The sequence below is a fragment of the Archocentrus centrarchus genome, unplaced genomic scaffold (assembly GCF_007364275.1).
Source record: "Archocentrus centrarchus isolate MPI-CPG fArcCen1 unplaced genomic scaffold, fArcCen1 scaffold_53_ctg1, whole genome shotgun sequence".
Taxonomy (NCBI): Eukaryota; Metazoa; Chordata; class Actinopteri; order Cichliformes; family Cichlidae; genus Archocentrus; species Archocentrus centrarchus.
Window position 1 is genome coordinate 77,162 of NW_022060275.1, and position 12,650 is coordinate 89,811.

At 42.7% G+C, this 12,650-nt stretch overlaps 1 protein-coding gene across 1 annotated transcript; it reads right to left on the reverse strand.

Annotated features, from left to right (window-relative positions):
* Nucleotides 1-86: 86 nt before the first annotated feature.
* Nucleotides 87-9,538, reverse strand: LOC115777422 (low affinity immunoglobulin gamma Fc region receptor II-like). Its single transcript, XM_030725330.1, has 7 exons — nucleotides 9,449-9,538; nucleotides 5,744-5,912; nucleotides 3,187-3,222; nucleotides 1,159-1,422; nucleotides 834-1,079; nucleotides 505-645; nucleotides 87-372 (listed from the first exon to the last, which is right to left on the reverse strand). The coding sequence occupies exons 1-7, from the start codon at nucleotides 9,536-9,538 to the stop codon at nucleotides 341-343; spliced, it is 978 nt and encodes a 325-aa protein (XP_030581190.1). The 3' UTR covers nucleotides 87-340.
* Nucleotides 9,539-12,650: the final 3,112 nt, after the last annotated feature.

The window sequence follows — 12,650 nt, forward strand, 5'->3', positions numbered from 1 at the left end:
AATATAAGCTTCTATTTTGGGTTCACATATGTGAATATCCAACTCCAAACGAGTCAGTGCCTCACCGTCATAAACCTCACCGCAGGTCACTGGTTAATAGGTTTGTCAGTATTTTGTGACCTCCACAAATTAAAATCTGAATAAAATCTGCAGCCACTCTGCTGGGTCATTCAGAGCTGAGGGGTCGGTGAGAGCAGAGGAAGCTTTCCTGTGAACTTGCTCTGAAAATGTGTCAACAAAAGAAAAGTGAAAAAAACTGAGGGACACGTGACACTGACTCTGGTTCAGTTCATGAGTGATGCTCTTTGGTGACATCATCAATCTCCTCGTCCAGTCGCTGTTAAGACTCTGTGGGTGGGGTCGTCACTTTTCCTGAAGTCCAACAAGGTCAGAAAGGAAAGATAAATTTATCTGATCAAAAATTCATAAATGAGCTCAGTTAGAGACAGCTGTCAATCATAAGGTCACTGATTACTGATTGATCAGTGAGTGATTCAGTGTTACCTGTGGCTTTGCATTGATACAAAGACATCATGAGGAGAGTGGAGATGAAGTACGGGCAGAACACCACCAGGTAGCGCACCAGGGTCAGTATGAGCTGTGTTGATGCAGAGGGTGGAGCTCCAGATGTAGGCTCGTCTGAAACTGTGAGCAAGGCAGAGGTGGGCTGTGAGGCAGGGAATGGAGGTGATTGAGAAGGCAGGACTGTTACAGGGGGTGCTGCTAATTTAGGGGGTGGAGCGTTGATTTCAGGGCTACCTGCAGAGAGAATCCCACCTGGTCAGGTGAATGTGTGAATGAAATACAGATGAAATCAGAGTGAAGCTCCTCACCTGTGACAGTGATCCAGCTGGATGGAGACTCTCCATGACCGCTGATGTCACACTTGTAGAGGCCTTCATCAGACCTGGAAATATGGTGGATGGTCATGTGACCTGTAGTCTCTTTCCCAATGAAGACGCCATCTTTGATGAAGGCAGCTGGGAGGTTGGAGGGAGTGGTCTTTGTTTGACAGAGCAGAGTGACGTCATCTCCCTCCATCACAGGGAGGACAGGACTCTGCAGGATCACTGATCCACCTCAACACAGAGACAAACTACAGCATTTCATCCATTTACACACAGCTTCATCAACACTAACTCCACACACTCAGCTTACCAGAGACTGTGAGGTTAACCATGTTACTGATGGCACCCTCTCTGGACTCACACCAGTAAACTCCACTGTCCAGTGGAAAGACGTAGCTGATGGAACAGGAAGAATCAGCTGGTACTCCCCATCGAACTCCACACTGAGTCCTCTGTTGTTTGCTTGTGTTTCTCCTCAGAGTCCATCCAGCAGAGCTGTCGTCCTCCTCACAGCTCAGAGTCACAGAGTCTCCTTCAAAGAACTGAGAGCTGCTGGGACTCACAGTCAGACGAGCTGTGAGAGAGATCAAATGATAGTCTGCATTTTTTATATTAACAGTTAAAACCGCTCAACATTGGTTTATGATTGGTTGTTCCTCTGTCAGACAGTTTTATCATAGTGATTGAGTGGAGTTTACACTGTGAGAAGATTTGTGGAAACAAACAAAAACAACAAGTCTTTTCACAAATTGTGTACTATTCTTTTGATGTGTTTATTCAGATACAACTAAAATATGACCAGTAACAGCAGAGCATTCTCTGAGTGGTCATTTCTAGTACTAACCAAGGCAAGGCTTAGAAAATTGAACACACAGCTCTGCACCAGGAAAACAAACCATTAGCTTTTGCGGTTAGCAGCCCCATCAGCCCATGCAGGCTAACCTAACACAGGCTCTGGTCCCTCCATCCTCTGAAGAGTCCCAAATACCCAAACTAAATTAGAACATGGAGCTACCCTCAAGATATCACTTCTGTGTTGGTTACATTATTCATCTTGCCATTGCCACTCTGCTGAACCAGTTATATTAATCTGACAGAATACAGTTCATCCATTTAAATAAGGAGTCTTCCTCACACAGAGAAGTTAATCACACAGTTCCACAGAGTTCAGTGCTGGGATCAATAATTGTCATGTTCTAGATGTTTCTACTTAAATAATATTAGAAAACAGTGACAACATTATTAGAAACAGTGACTAAATTTCCATTATATGCAGATGACACCTTGCTGATCTGCACATTATCATATATATCATATCAGTTATCATGTTACCATGTTATATGCCAGCATGCCCTGTACCATACATGCGTTTAATAGTTATATATAGTAATTATGTAAATAATTCTAGTGTACTTTTTCATTAATGTAATACTCAACATAATTCTCGTTTATCTTCTACGTTGATATGGTTAGAGAAATACACAAACAGGAAAACCTAAATACTTCTTAATGGTGAACTTGGAATTTGTTTTGAAGTTGACTAATGACAATATTAAGAGCAGACAACCAACTCATTACATTTCCTGATAGGCAAACTCATCACTGCCAGCCAAGTCATGTGTTCTGCCTGCTGCTTTCCCCACAACAAAACAAAAATCAAAATGTCAGGAAGTGGATTCTGCTCATCTCGATGCAGTGTTTTCAGTGGGAGAAACATTTCATCACTCAGTGATGAAACTGTGACTTCTTCAGTCTCAGGTGACTGCAGATTTCCCCAACCTGATCAACAGTAAAGGTCATGTGACCTGTAGGCGCTTCATAGGAAAAGAGCATAAAGACCATGTGACATTTACTGTTCACATAATGGCTGAAACAAGCATTATTGCCCAACAATTAGTCACAAGCTCAGTTATATGATTGTTAATACGCAAACCTGGACACTGGGAATTTTGAGTGTGCATCAAAACAAACAAAGTGCTTCCAAGCATATCGTCTCTTTAAGCAGCAAAGGCTGTGGGTGTTGAGGGGTTAAGGTTGTGTTGTCTGAGCATGAAGTGATAGTAGGACAGGATGTGGTGTCTCTGAGCAACACCAACCACACGCAGCAACACTTTGCTACCTGCTCGCATGCAGCATGTGGAGAACACTTAAAATATAACTAGAAAATGTTCCATTTATGGCACTACTTCATAATACTGGATCCTCTTACTTTGATACTGACACTAATAGTACAGCAACCTCAATCACAAACATACATAAGATGGAAAATCTGTAAAAGTGATGTATTTTCATATGGCGTTAACTGTAGACAAGATAAAGATCTGACCTACTTACTAACCTTGATTTGTTGTGCAGCTCAGCAGTGTGGTCACAGCTAAAGAGAAAACACAGAATACTTTGAGGTTTCAGACTCAGGAAGGCATGCACGATGTATTCAAGCATTGAAAGCCTGCAGTGTGTCACTAAAGCCCATTTTTAACTCTTTAACTCCACACGTCTCAGATGAGGGTGCTTGTTTAGGTTTATAAAGCTTATTATGAAGCTGCCCTTTTTCACAGCAAAAAAAAGTCATGTTTTGAAGCTGGTAGCACTGCTAGTACAAAATTGATCAGACAGGAAGTGTTTTAAAAACATCTAACACAGTCCTGCAAAAACTCTTACTGTGCTGCAGGCAACGTTTCATTTACAACAATCACTTTTGCTTCTTTTATTGTAAAATTGGCTTTTTAAAAACTTTTATTTTGAAAATACTTTTTATTAATGCTTCCAGAGCTTGACAAAAAGTAAATACAAATACTGGGAACTGAGAAATGCTATAAGAACATCTTAAATGAAATGAAAAGTTATTGGGACCAAACTCTATAAACAAACCTTTAAACTTATTAAGACATCAGGACTGCAGAGGAATTATATAATTTGTTGTTAAACATGTTGTACTTACAAAATAGCCAGAGCAGAGCTGTTTCTTCCATTGTTTCTCTTGGGTATATTATAGACATGTTGATGAGGTCATAGTCACATCTGGTAAAACCCACCTCCTTCCTGATACTTTGAGTGTCTGTGGTGTGGTTTTATGATCACGTATCCTTATTAGAAATGGTTTGCTTCCAGTAAAGAAGCAGATATACTGAATCTGTTCTTGTCATCAGATTTTTTGTTTAAATATTTATCCTAAAATATTAAAGAAAAAGAGATAAATTATATGTTAATAAAAAAAAAAAAAAGTTGATTTTTTTCCCCATCCTGTTTGTCACAGTGGTTCAGTTAAGAGGAAATGACTGTTTTTCAAACTGGGCCTGAGAGCTTCTCTGTGCTTTAACCACTAAAATGTGGTGAGACAAAAAAATGCCCAGCTTGTCTGGTTCAGACTGGTTTAAACAGCTTCTGCAACTCAGCTGACACATTCATGATAAGCTTAATGATGAGCTAAATTACCGCTTTCTCGGTAATGAAGCTTATCCCAACCAGCTTCAGATGTGAAGTACATTACACCCTGGACAGGTCACTACACAGAGCTGAAGCAACTTAAAATCACCACTTATCTTAACTTTCATGTTTTTTGACTGCTGGAGGAAGCTGAAGAGCCTGGAGAGAACCCATGTAGAAATGATACAAATATGCAAGTTCTATACATCCAGAACCTTTCTTACTTTGTCAAGGTGTCAGTGTTAGCCACCAATTCTAATAAAAGTAAAAATGGTTTAAGACAAACATTCTGTGTTCTTTTGTAAAACTTCATATTTCACAAAAGATGGATGAATAAATAGTAGAATATCTATCCATCCATTTTATTCTCCTTATCCAAGATTGGGTAGCGAAGGCAACAGCCTAAGCAGGAAAGCCTAGACCTCCTTCTCACCACCCACCTCGTCTGACTCATGCTGGGAAACCTCAAAACATTTGCAGTCCGCCAAGAGACATAATCTCTCCAGCATGTCCCAGCATGTCCAGCATGAGTCTGGGGGATTTTCCCATGGCAGAGTCTCCCATGGCAAATTGGTTATAGAATTTCTATGGAAAAAAAACAAACAAGGGACCAGCATAGGGATGAAGTTAACAGGGCCCTGTCCTGGAGCCCAGCCTGGCGAGTGAGCTTGAGGGAGAGCACCTGGTTGCCAGGCCTTAGTCCATGGGCCTGCCCTTGTGTGGACTCAGCACCTGCAGGAGGTGTCATACGGGTTGGGTGCTGTGTGTTGTGTGCAGCAGTGAGAGGCAGAGGTCCATTTTCCAGATGCTGAGGCTGGTGATTGAAACATGGAGCATCACTTCTATGGTGGGGAAAGAGTTTGAGCTGGGGTGAAAGTTTGAGAAATACTGGCTGGATATAGTTGGGCTCACTCCAAGTTCATGGCTTGGGCTCCTGAACTAATTTCCTAGTGGGAAATTTCAATGCTTACATGGGCAATGACAATGAGACCTATAGGGGCATGACTGGGAGTAACAGCCTGCACAATCTGAACATGAGAGGTATTCTGTTATTGGACTTTTGAGCTAACCATAATTTGACCATAACAAACTCCAAACACAAAATTATTCATAAGTGCACATGTCCCTAATACACGCTAGGTCACAGGGTAAATTTTGTAATTGTATCATCTGCTCTGTGGCCATATAGTCTGAATACTTGGGTGAAGAATGGAGTTGAACTGTCAGCTATTCATCACCTGGTGATGAGTTGAATCAGGTAGTGTGGAAGAAAGGCTGGCACACCCAAATGTGTGAGTGTGGGTGTGGTGGGAGCATCTGGCAGAGGCCCCGGTCTAGTGAGACCTTCAGTTCCAGCCTCCAGAAGAAATTCAGCAGCATTCTAAGGAAGTTAAAGGCATGGCACTGGCTCAGAAAATAATCCTCACACTCACAATATGGGCAGTACACATGGTTGGTCCTTTTCTTACCTGGTGGATCAGGTTTTGACTGGGGTGGTTCTACTGGCTGCTGGTCAGGAGTAACCTCAACCCCGTGTAAGATAGTGCTTGGATGAGGAATCTTGGTGTCATGCCTCTGATCCGAGTGCCGTATCCCCTCGGACCGGGCATCCTGGAAGCTTGCATGGCCTTCACTATCCTGGCATCACGACTCATATTACAGCCAGTTGGAGAAGTCAGTGCGATTGTACCTGACCCCGGACCTGTGGAACATACATCTCCGAAATTCTGATTGCAGGTCAGATGGCAGCATCGGGAGGGAGAATGTTCTTTAAAGCGATCTTTTGATGGGTGAATTCTCTAGGGTTCCCTTTGGTGAAGTAGGAAATGGTTGAAATGGGCCCCCGCCATGGTCTCAGTCTAAGGAAGGCTGGGGATTGGTGTGCTGGTGCAATGTACACTCTAGGGGGTGGCTCATACCGCATCTGAGGGCTTGAGGGTGCATTTGACTGCTTGAAGGTGGCTAGGCTCTGTGGTTCTGCAAGTCTGGTTGGGTTCCAGCTGTGAACCGGTTGTTGCGGGTAGCCCTGAACGTAGGTCTGACTGGATGAGAATGGCTGAGGGTAATAATGACTCAGCTGATACTGGGGTGGAGGTATCTCATAGTGTGGCTCACCTAGATATTGTTGACCCACCTCAGCATGTCACCTTGTGCTTGATCCTTAACACTAGAACTCCCAAGGTGGTCATTTTGACCATTTTCAAATTTTGTAGTGTAATATTGTTTTTGCTATTAACCCCATGTGACTGTAGGACCCTGACTTTTCCTACATATGTGCATATTTTATTCTATTTTTTTTTTTAATTACAAGGCACAAGAGGGTTATAAGTATTTCTACCTAGAACTACAATAGTTGGTCATTTTGACCACAGTACATTATTTACCTAAATTTATAATAAGTAAATGTGATATGTATAAATTTATGTATAAATTTAATTTGTAATCAATAAAAGATCATAGTTTTCTTTCTTCAGCTCTCAGCAGAGACGGTCGCACTTTTCTTCTCTCCCCAGCCCTTCCTTTTTCCCCTGCTTTGCTGCTTGCTGCTTTAGAGCCTCTCTTCACACAACTTCCAAACTGGAATTTATAATTATGGATCTGGTCAGCTGGTCTCTCAACGCCATTGTTTTGATCAAATTTTCACCATGAGGAGATTGGGGGAAGGAGAACCCTATTCCCTCTTATCAATTGACATTCCAGCTGGCTACGTTATGGATTCCTGTGTGGTGTGGAAGATGACATGCCTGGCCGTATTGTCAATGGAATACACACACATTTGGCTTATTGACGCTGGTTTCTCCGAATTGTACCTGGAGATACCTGGCTTGTCGTTGCAATTCAGGAAGTCTAGGCAGCTGTCTGGCCTTGGTAAGGCTGCTTATGACGGGAATGTGGGAAGGTACAGACTCAAACTCAGACTCTGTATATCTGGAGCTGATTCGGAGGGGTAAGATCTTGGAGATGTATGTATCTGTTTCTGCACGGTGAAGGAACGAACCAAGAAGATTCAGATTAATTGGATTTTCTCGCCACAGAGAGGTGCCAGAAAGACTGATAGCTGTCAACAAATTAATCAGTACAGTCTGTACCAAAACAAGTCGTAGAATCAGGAATTTGACTCCCAGGCGGCCTTGGACTGCCTCTTATCAAATTGTCGCCGGGATGTTTTTGTAAACAGATGCTCTATGCCCCCGCTGTCCTGCCTTCTTCTGACCTGTGTTGGACTGATCTCCCTGACCTAGCCGCTGATGAACTCTACATCTTATCAGAACTGTTAGCTGAGGAGGGAGTTTGAGTGAGCCCCACAGTAGCCCGACCCCGACCGATGTTTGTTCTGTTTGTCTTCTTGGATGGGTGTTCTGTTAACTGTAATTTCCCCATTGTGGGATCAATAAAGTATCATCATCATCATCAGAATACATGGATCTGTAATGTTACCAATCAACTAAAGATGGTTATGGCCATGGTCATAGCTGTCATATTGACCATATGCATATAGAGCGTAATTTGATGAAATCGGATGCTTTTTGACTCCTGATAGCTACCACCTGCTGTTGACGGGCAAAGTGTCGTTCTTGGTATTCTCAAGAACTTGAAAACAGGTGACTGGACTTTATGTAAACCTGACTCACACCTTTTTTTTTTGGTGGGGGGGGTGGGAGGGGTGTCACACAGTGGTTCCACCCAAAAACCCTGGTGGTAATGACCCACACCTTTTTTTTTTACACCTTAGCTTGTGTACAACAGCACATGAATAATAATTGGCCAATGAGCACCTCCAAAGGGGACAACTCCCATTAAACCTTAATGGGAGTTGTTATCTGTCCCAGATTATTGTGTCCCATCATGATAATCCACGTATGCTGTTTAAAATGATTGACTGTGCCCTTAATGCCCCGCAGCATGTCTGTGTAGAGCCATGTCCAAAAACATGTGATGATTTTCTGCACTTTTTTAAAGATAGGGTAGCTGCTGTAAGAGCCCTTATTTTACCACCTAGTTATGATCCTTCCTGCATGGCTCCTTATCCAGCTGCGTTTGAAAAATTTGAAACAGTGAATCTGACCTTTTTAAAGGATATAGTCGAACATATCAAGCCATGGGTTTCCCCTTGTGACCCTGCTTCCCCTCAGTTTCTTAAGGAGGCTTTTTCCAGCATAGGACAAATTTTTCTTGCCATTGTAAACAACAGCCTGCTGTCAGGTACAGTTCCTGTGAATTTTAAGCATGCTGTGGTGCAACCTCTTCTTAAGAAACCTGGCCTTGATTAAACAGTTTTAGCTAATTTTAGGCCTGTTTCTAAGTTGCCGTTTATCTCCAAAGTTATAGAGAAAGTTGTTTCCTCTCAGGTTATGTCCTATTTAGATAACCATAACATTAAGGAAGTTTTTCAGTCAGGTTTTAAGGCCCTGCACAGTACGGAGTCTGCATTAGTGAGAGTTTTTAATGATATATTTAGGGCAAATGATGCTGGGGAGCATGTTGTTCTTATTCTCCTCGACCTAACTGCAGCGTTCAACACGGTGGACCACAGTATTCTATTAGCTCGTTTACGGGCCCAGTTTGGCTTCAGTGGCACCGTATTAGAATGGTTTAGGTCTTATCTGGCAGACAGAACCATGTCTGTAAGGTTAGCAGATTTTGAATCCTCATCTGCTCCCCTACTTTATGGGGTCCCTCAAGGCTCAATCCTCGGTCCCCTGCTGTTCTCACTTTACTTGCTCCCATTGGGTTCAATACTTAGAAAAAATGGGATCTCCTTTCACTATTATACGGATGGTAGCCAGATATACATGCCTTTAAAAAAAGGTACACACTCGATTAAGCCGCTATTGCTGTATCTTGAAAACATTAAGGCATGGTTGGCCTTAAATTTCCTAAATTTTAATTATAAGAAGACTGAGGTAATGGTGGTTTGTCCCAATGGCTCCTACGCAACATCTTCCATTGACCTGGGGCCCTTGGTATCTTATTTAAGGCAGACCGTCTCAAACTTAGGTGTAAAAATTGATAGCGATCTTAAATTGCATTTCCAGGTCAGGGCAGTGGTGAAGTCCTGTTTTTACCATCCTAGCCAGTTGGCAAAGATTAAACCAATCCTTTCAAAACCACATTTTGAAACAGTGATCCATGCCTTCACTACATCTTGGCTTGACTACTGTAATGCTCTTTACCTTGGAGTTAGTCAATCCTCCCTTAAGCACCTTCAGCTTGTCCAGAATGCTGCTGCGCAGCTTCTGATGGGGGCCAGAAGGAGTGAGCATGTCACTCCTATTCTGGCTTCACTACACTACAGTACATTTTAGAGTTCATTTTAAGATTCTCTTATTTGTTTTTAAATGTTTACATGGTCTTGACCCATCTTATCTCTCTGAGCTATTAAACCCATACCTCCCAGCTCGTTGCCTCAGGTCAGCTGATCACCTGTTCCTGGAGGTACCGAGGTACCAATAACTTCGACCTTGGTACCTCCAGGAACAGGTGATCAGGTCAGCTGATCACCTGTTCCTGGAGGTACCAAGGTCGAAGTTATTGCTCAGGGGTGACAGAGCTTTTAGCGTTGCTGCTCCTAAATTATGGAACAACTTGCCATTGCATATAAAGAGTTCTTCTTTATTGTCGACTTTTAACACTGCTCTTAAGACACATTTTTATTCCCTGGCTTTTAATACATGCTGAGACTCGTTTTATTTGTTTTATTTGTGTTGGTTTTCTTATTGTTGTTGTTGTCACTGTTATGTGTATTGGCTTATTTGATTTGTATCTGTAAAGCAGTTTGTTGGCGCTGCTGTTGTTTTAAAGTGCTTTATCAATAAAAGTAGTAGTAGTAGTAGTAGTAAATACCTGGGATTCTCCAACTTTTGGTGGTAAAGCCTGAAGAAGCTTCTTGGATAAGAGGAGAACCAACTTCAAAAAAATTTAAAGAAGCCCACTCAACTTTTTTTGAGCTGTAGAGAAAACCTTGACCTGGATGATTGAGAATCTACACACACATATGTTCCGGTTACTGATGTTCCTTGCCACAATCATCTTTAGTTGATTGGTAACATTACAGATCCATTTATTCTTTGATGTTGATTATAAATTATAGTTGTGCATATGATATTGATTTATTATAAATGTAAGCAAATAATGTATGGTGGTCAGAATGACCACCTATGGGAGTTCTAGTAGTTCTAAAATTCTGGGAGTTCTAGTGTTAATGAATTGTAGCTCCCTCATATTGCGGTTGATGGAGTCCATCAGGCCCTGTTCTCATGCAGAGGTAGGGCAATCACCAGTGTCCAGAGGATGGTGACTGGCCTGAGATGCAAGCGTTCTAAATCACAGAGGCTGCGGTCGGAACACCGGCTCTGGATGCGATATCCGAGCAGACTTGGGGTGCGGGTCATAATAGGCACACCAGAGGGCTGACAGGAGGAAATAACATTCTCATCATCACAAGCACTCAAACAAAACTTATCACTGTGAAACACAGACTGTCTATATAATCCAACATGTCTGTCATGAGGCACTAACTGTGCCCCCTGCTCATCAGGGCCCTCCCACAGTCTATGAAAGGCAGAAGGAGACGTCTGGTTGCTCACAGACGGACTGGCCAGCTATGCACTGGAACGGGAAGGGTACCATGTGTTCTCCTCAGACGTAGGTGTTGCGTCGGATTGTTGTACCCCCATCGGGCTTCACTCCTCTGCTTCTGTAGACTCAGCATACTGGCTGATAGGGCTGGCGCTGGTGGGGCGTGATGAATGCGCTGTCCTCCTTCCCACTTCTGCTGCGGCCACATGGGGGAAACCAGTCCTCTGAACCCTTTGTACGCTGTGCTGCATGTGGTGAGGGGGTGGCACTATCCCAACCTGCTGCTCGGACCTCATATGCTACTTTCCCACTGCAGCACAGTGAACTGGGGAAACGCTTAAGAGCGGGCCTGCATTTCCACAACGTTTCTGTGAACTGCTCCTTTACGTATGAGTGTGGGCGGGTCCTCGTCTGGACACGCAAGCCAAAGCGCACGAACGTGGGAGAACACGCTCCCCTTTCTTGTGCTGCAAATAAGTTTTACAGTCCAAACCAAACTACTGCAGCATCTGTGTGCAGCACAGAGGTAAACACAGAAAGCAATTAGAGCAAGACGACAAGTACGCACTTTGTGTCCTTTTATCTGTGATATGAACTGATACAAAGCAGCAAGTTCAGCCTTAGAGCCCAACCTAATTCACAGCCGTGAAAATCGCTTCGCTTTTCTCATGTAATACACATGTAATATGGTAGAAAACTTGATGTTGAGATGGCAGCGTCACGCCCTTCTGCTGCTTTCATCATGCGTTCTTGGTTCGAGACCAGCTAGTTTGTGGGGCCGGAGTTGAACCAGTTTTTCAGCTGAGCACCGAGTGGTTCCGGGGTGGAAAACCTGCCTAACGGTTCAAATAAAGGCACTGGCTCCGGAACCCTATTGGTGGCAAAGAGGCTATAGTCTCTCAGGTAAGCAGGCAGGTGAGACTGATGCCCTGGGGCATGTAGAAGCTGCAGGAAGCTCCTCACCAATTAGAGACTGCTGCATCATGTAGGCGTAGAATCCGAGGCAGCCTCACAAATCCAGCTCGAAGGACCAATGTTGAAACTACCAACTGTTTATGGAGTGTAAGGGCTGGGCCGAAGTAACATGGAACCGCTCTGGTGTGTCGGTAAGAACACCTTGAGAGTCAGGATGTCAGCGAGAACTTTAATTAGGATCATACAGTGTGGCTACAGAGTTCTGCATGCAGGGATCACAGATGCAACTTGTAGTCTAAGGAAGAAATAAAATAATCAATGGTTTGTAACACTAACACTAGGGATGGGAATGTATTATCCCAGTAATTACATTTCCTTGGAATGGTTAGTCTGCTTGCTTAATGATTCTGCTTATCGAATCCATTTTTCTAGTGTCCAAAGCAGCAGCACTTTTTTCTGTAACCACCGTTAAAATCTTTACTTTGAAACAGCTGGAGGTCCTTCATCAACCACCTGATCAGTAAGTGCCAGTGTAAAGAAAAGAGAACTTAGTAGATGCTCCATCCACTGCAGCAAAAAATAAATAAATATTTATTTATATATTTATTTTTGGTCACATTTAATTTGTGCAGTTTATAATATAAATTTGTGTTGCAAATTAAGTTTTGAAATATTCATTTTACTTAACTGAGTTTATTATATAATTAATTATCATTTGCTTCATCTTATAATTTTATGTGTACCATTTAAGTTATGTATTACTGAACCTTGTGAGAAGTAATTTAATTCTGACCTTGTAGTGTTTATGGTGGGACTGTTTTGGTGCAGAACTGGTTTTTCCTGTGTGGTGTGCATCTTGGTGACGAAGGAGTAAAAGTTCAG

Coding starts and splice junctions, on each gene's coding strand:
- LOC115777422 (XM_030725330.1), bottom strand. CDS start 9,538: ATGCTCACTCCTTCTGGCCCCCATCAGAAGCTGCGCAGCAGCATTCTG. Junction 1,423..3,186: donor GAGCTGCACAACAAATCAAG/GTTAGTAAGTAG, acceptor TCTCTCTCACAG/CTCGTCTGACTGTGAGTCCC. Junction 1,080..1,158: donor GGTTAACCTCACAGTCTCTG/GTAAGCTGAGTG, acceptor CTCTGTGTTGAG/GTGGATCAGTGATCCTGCAG.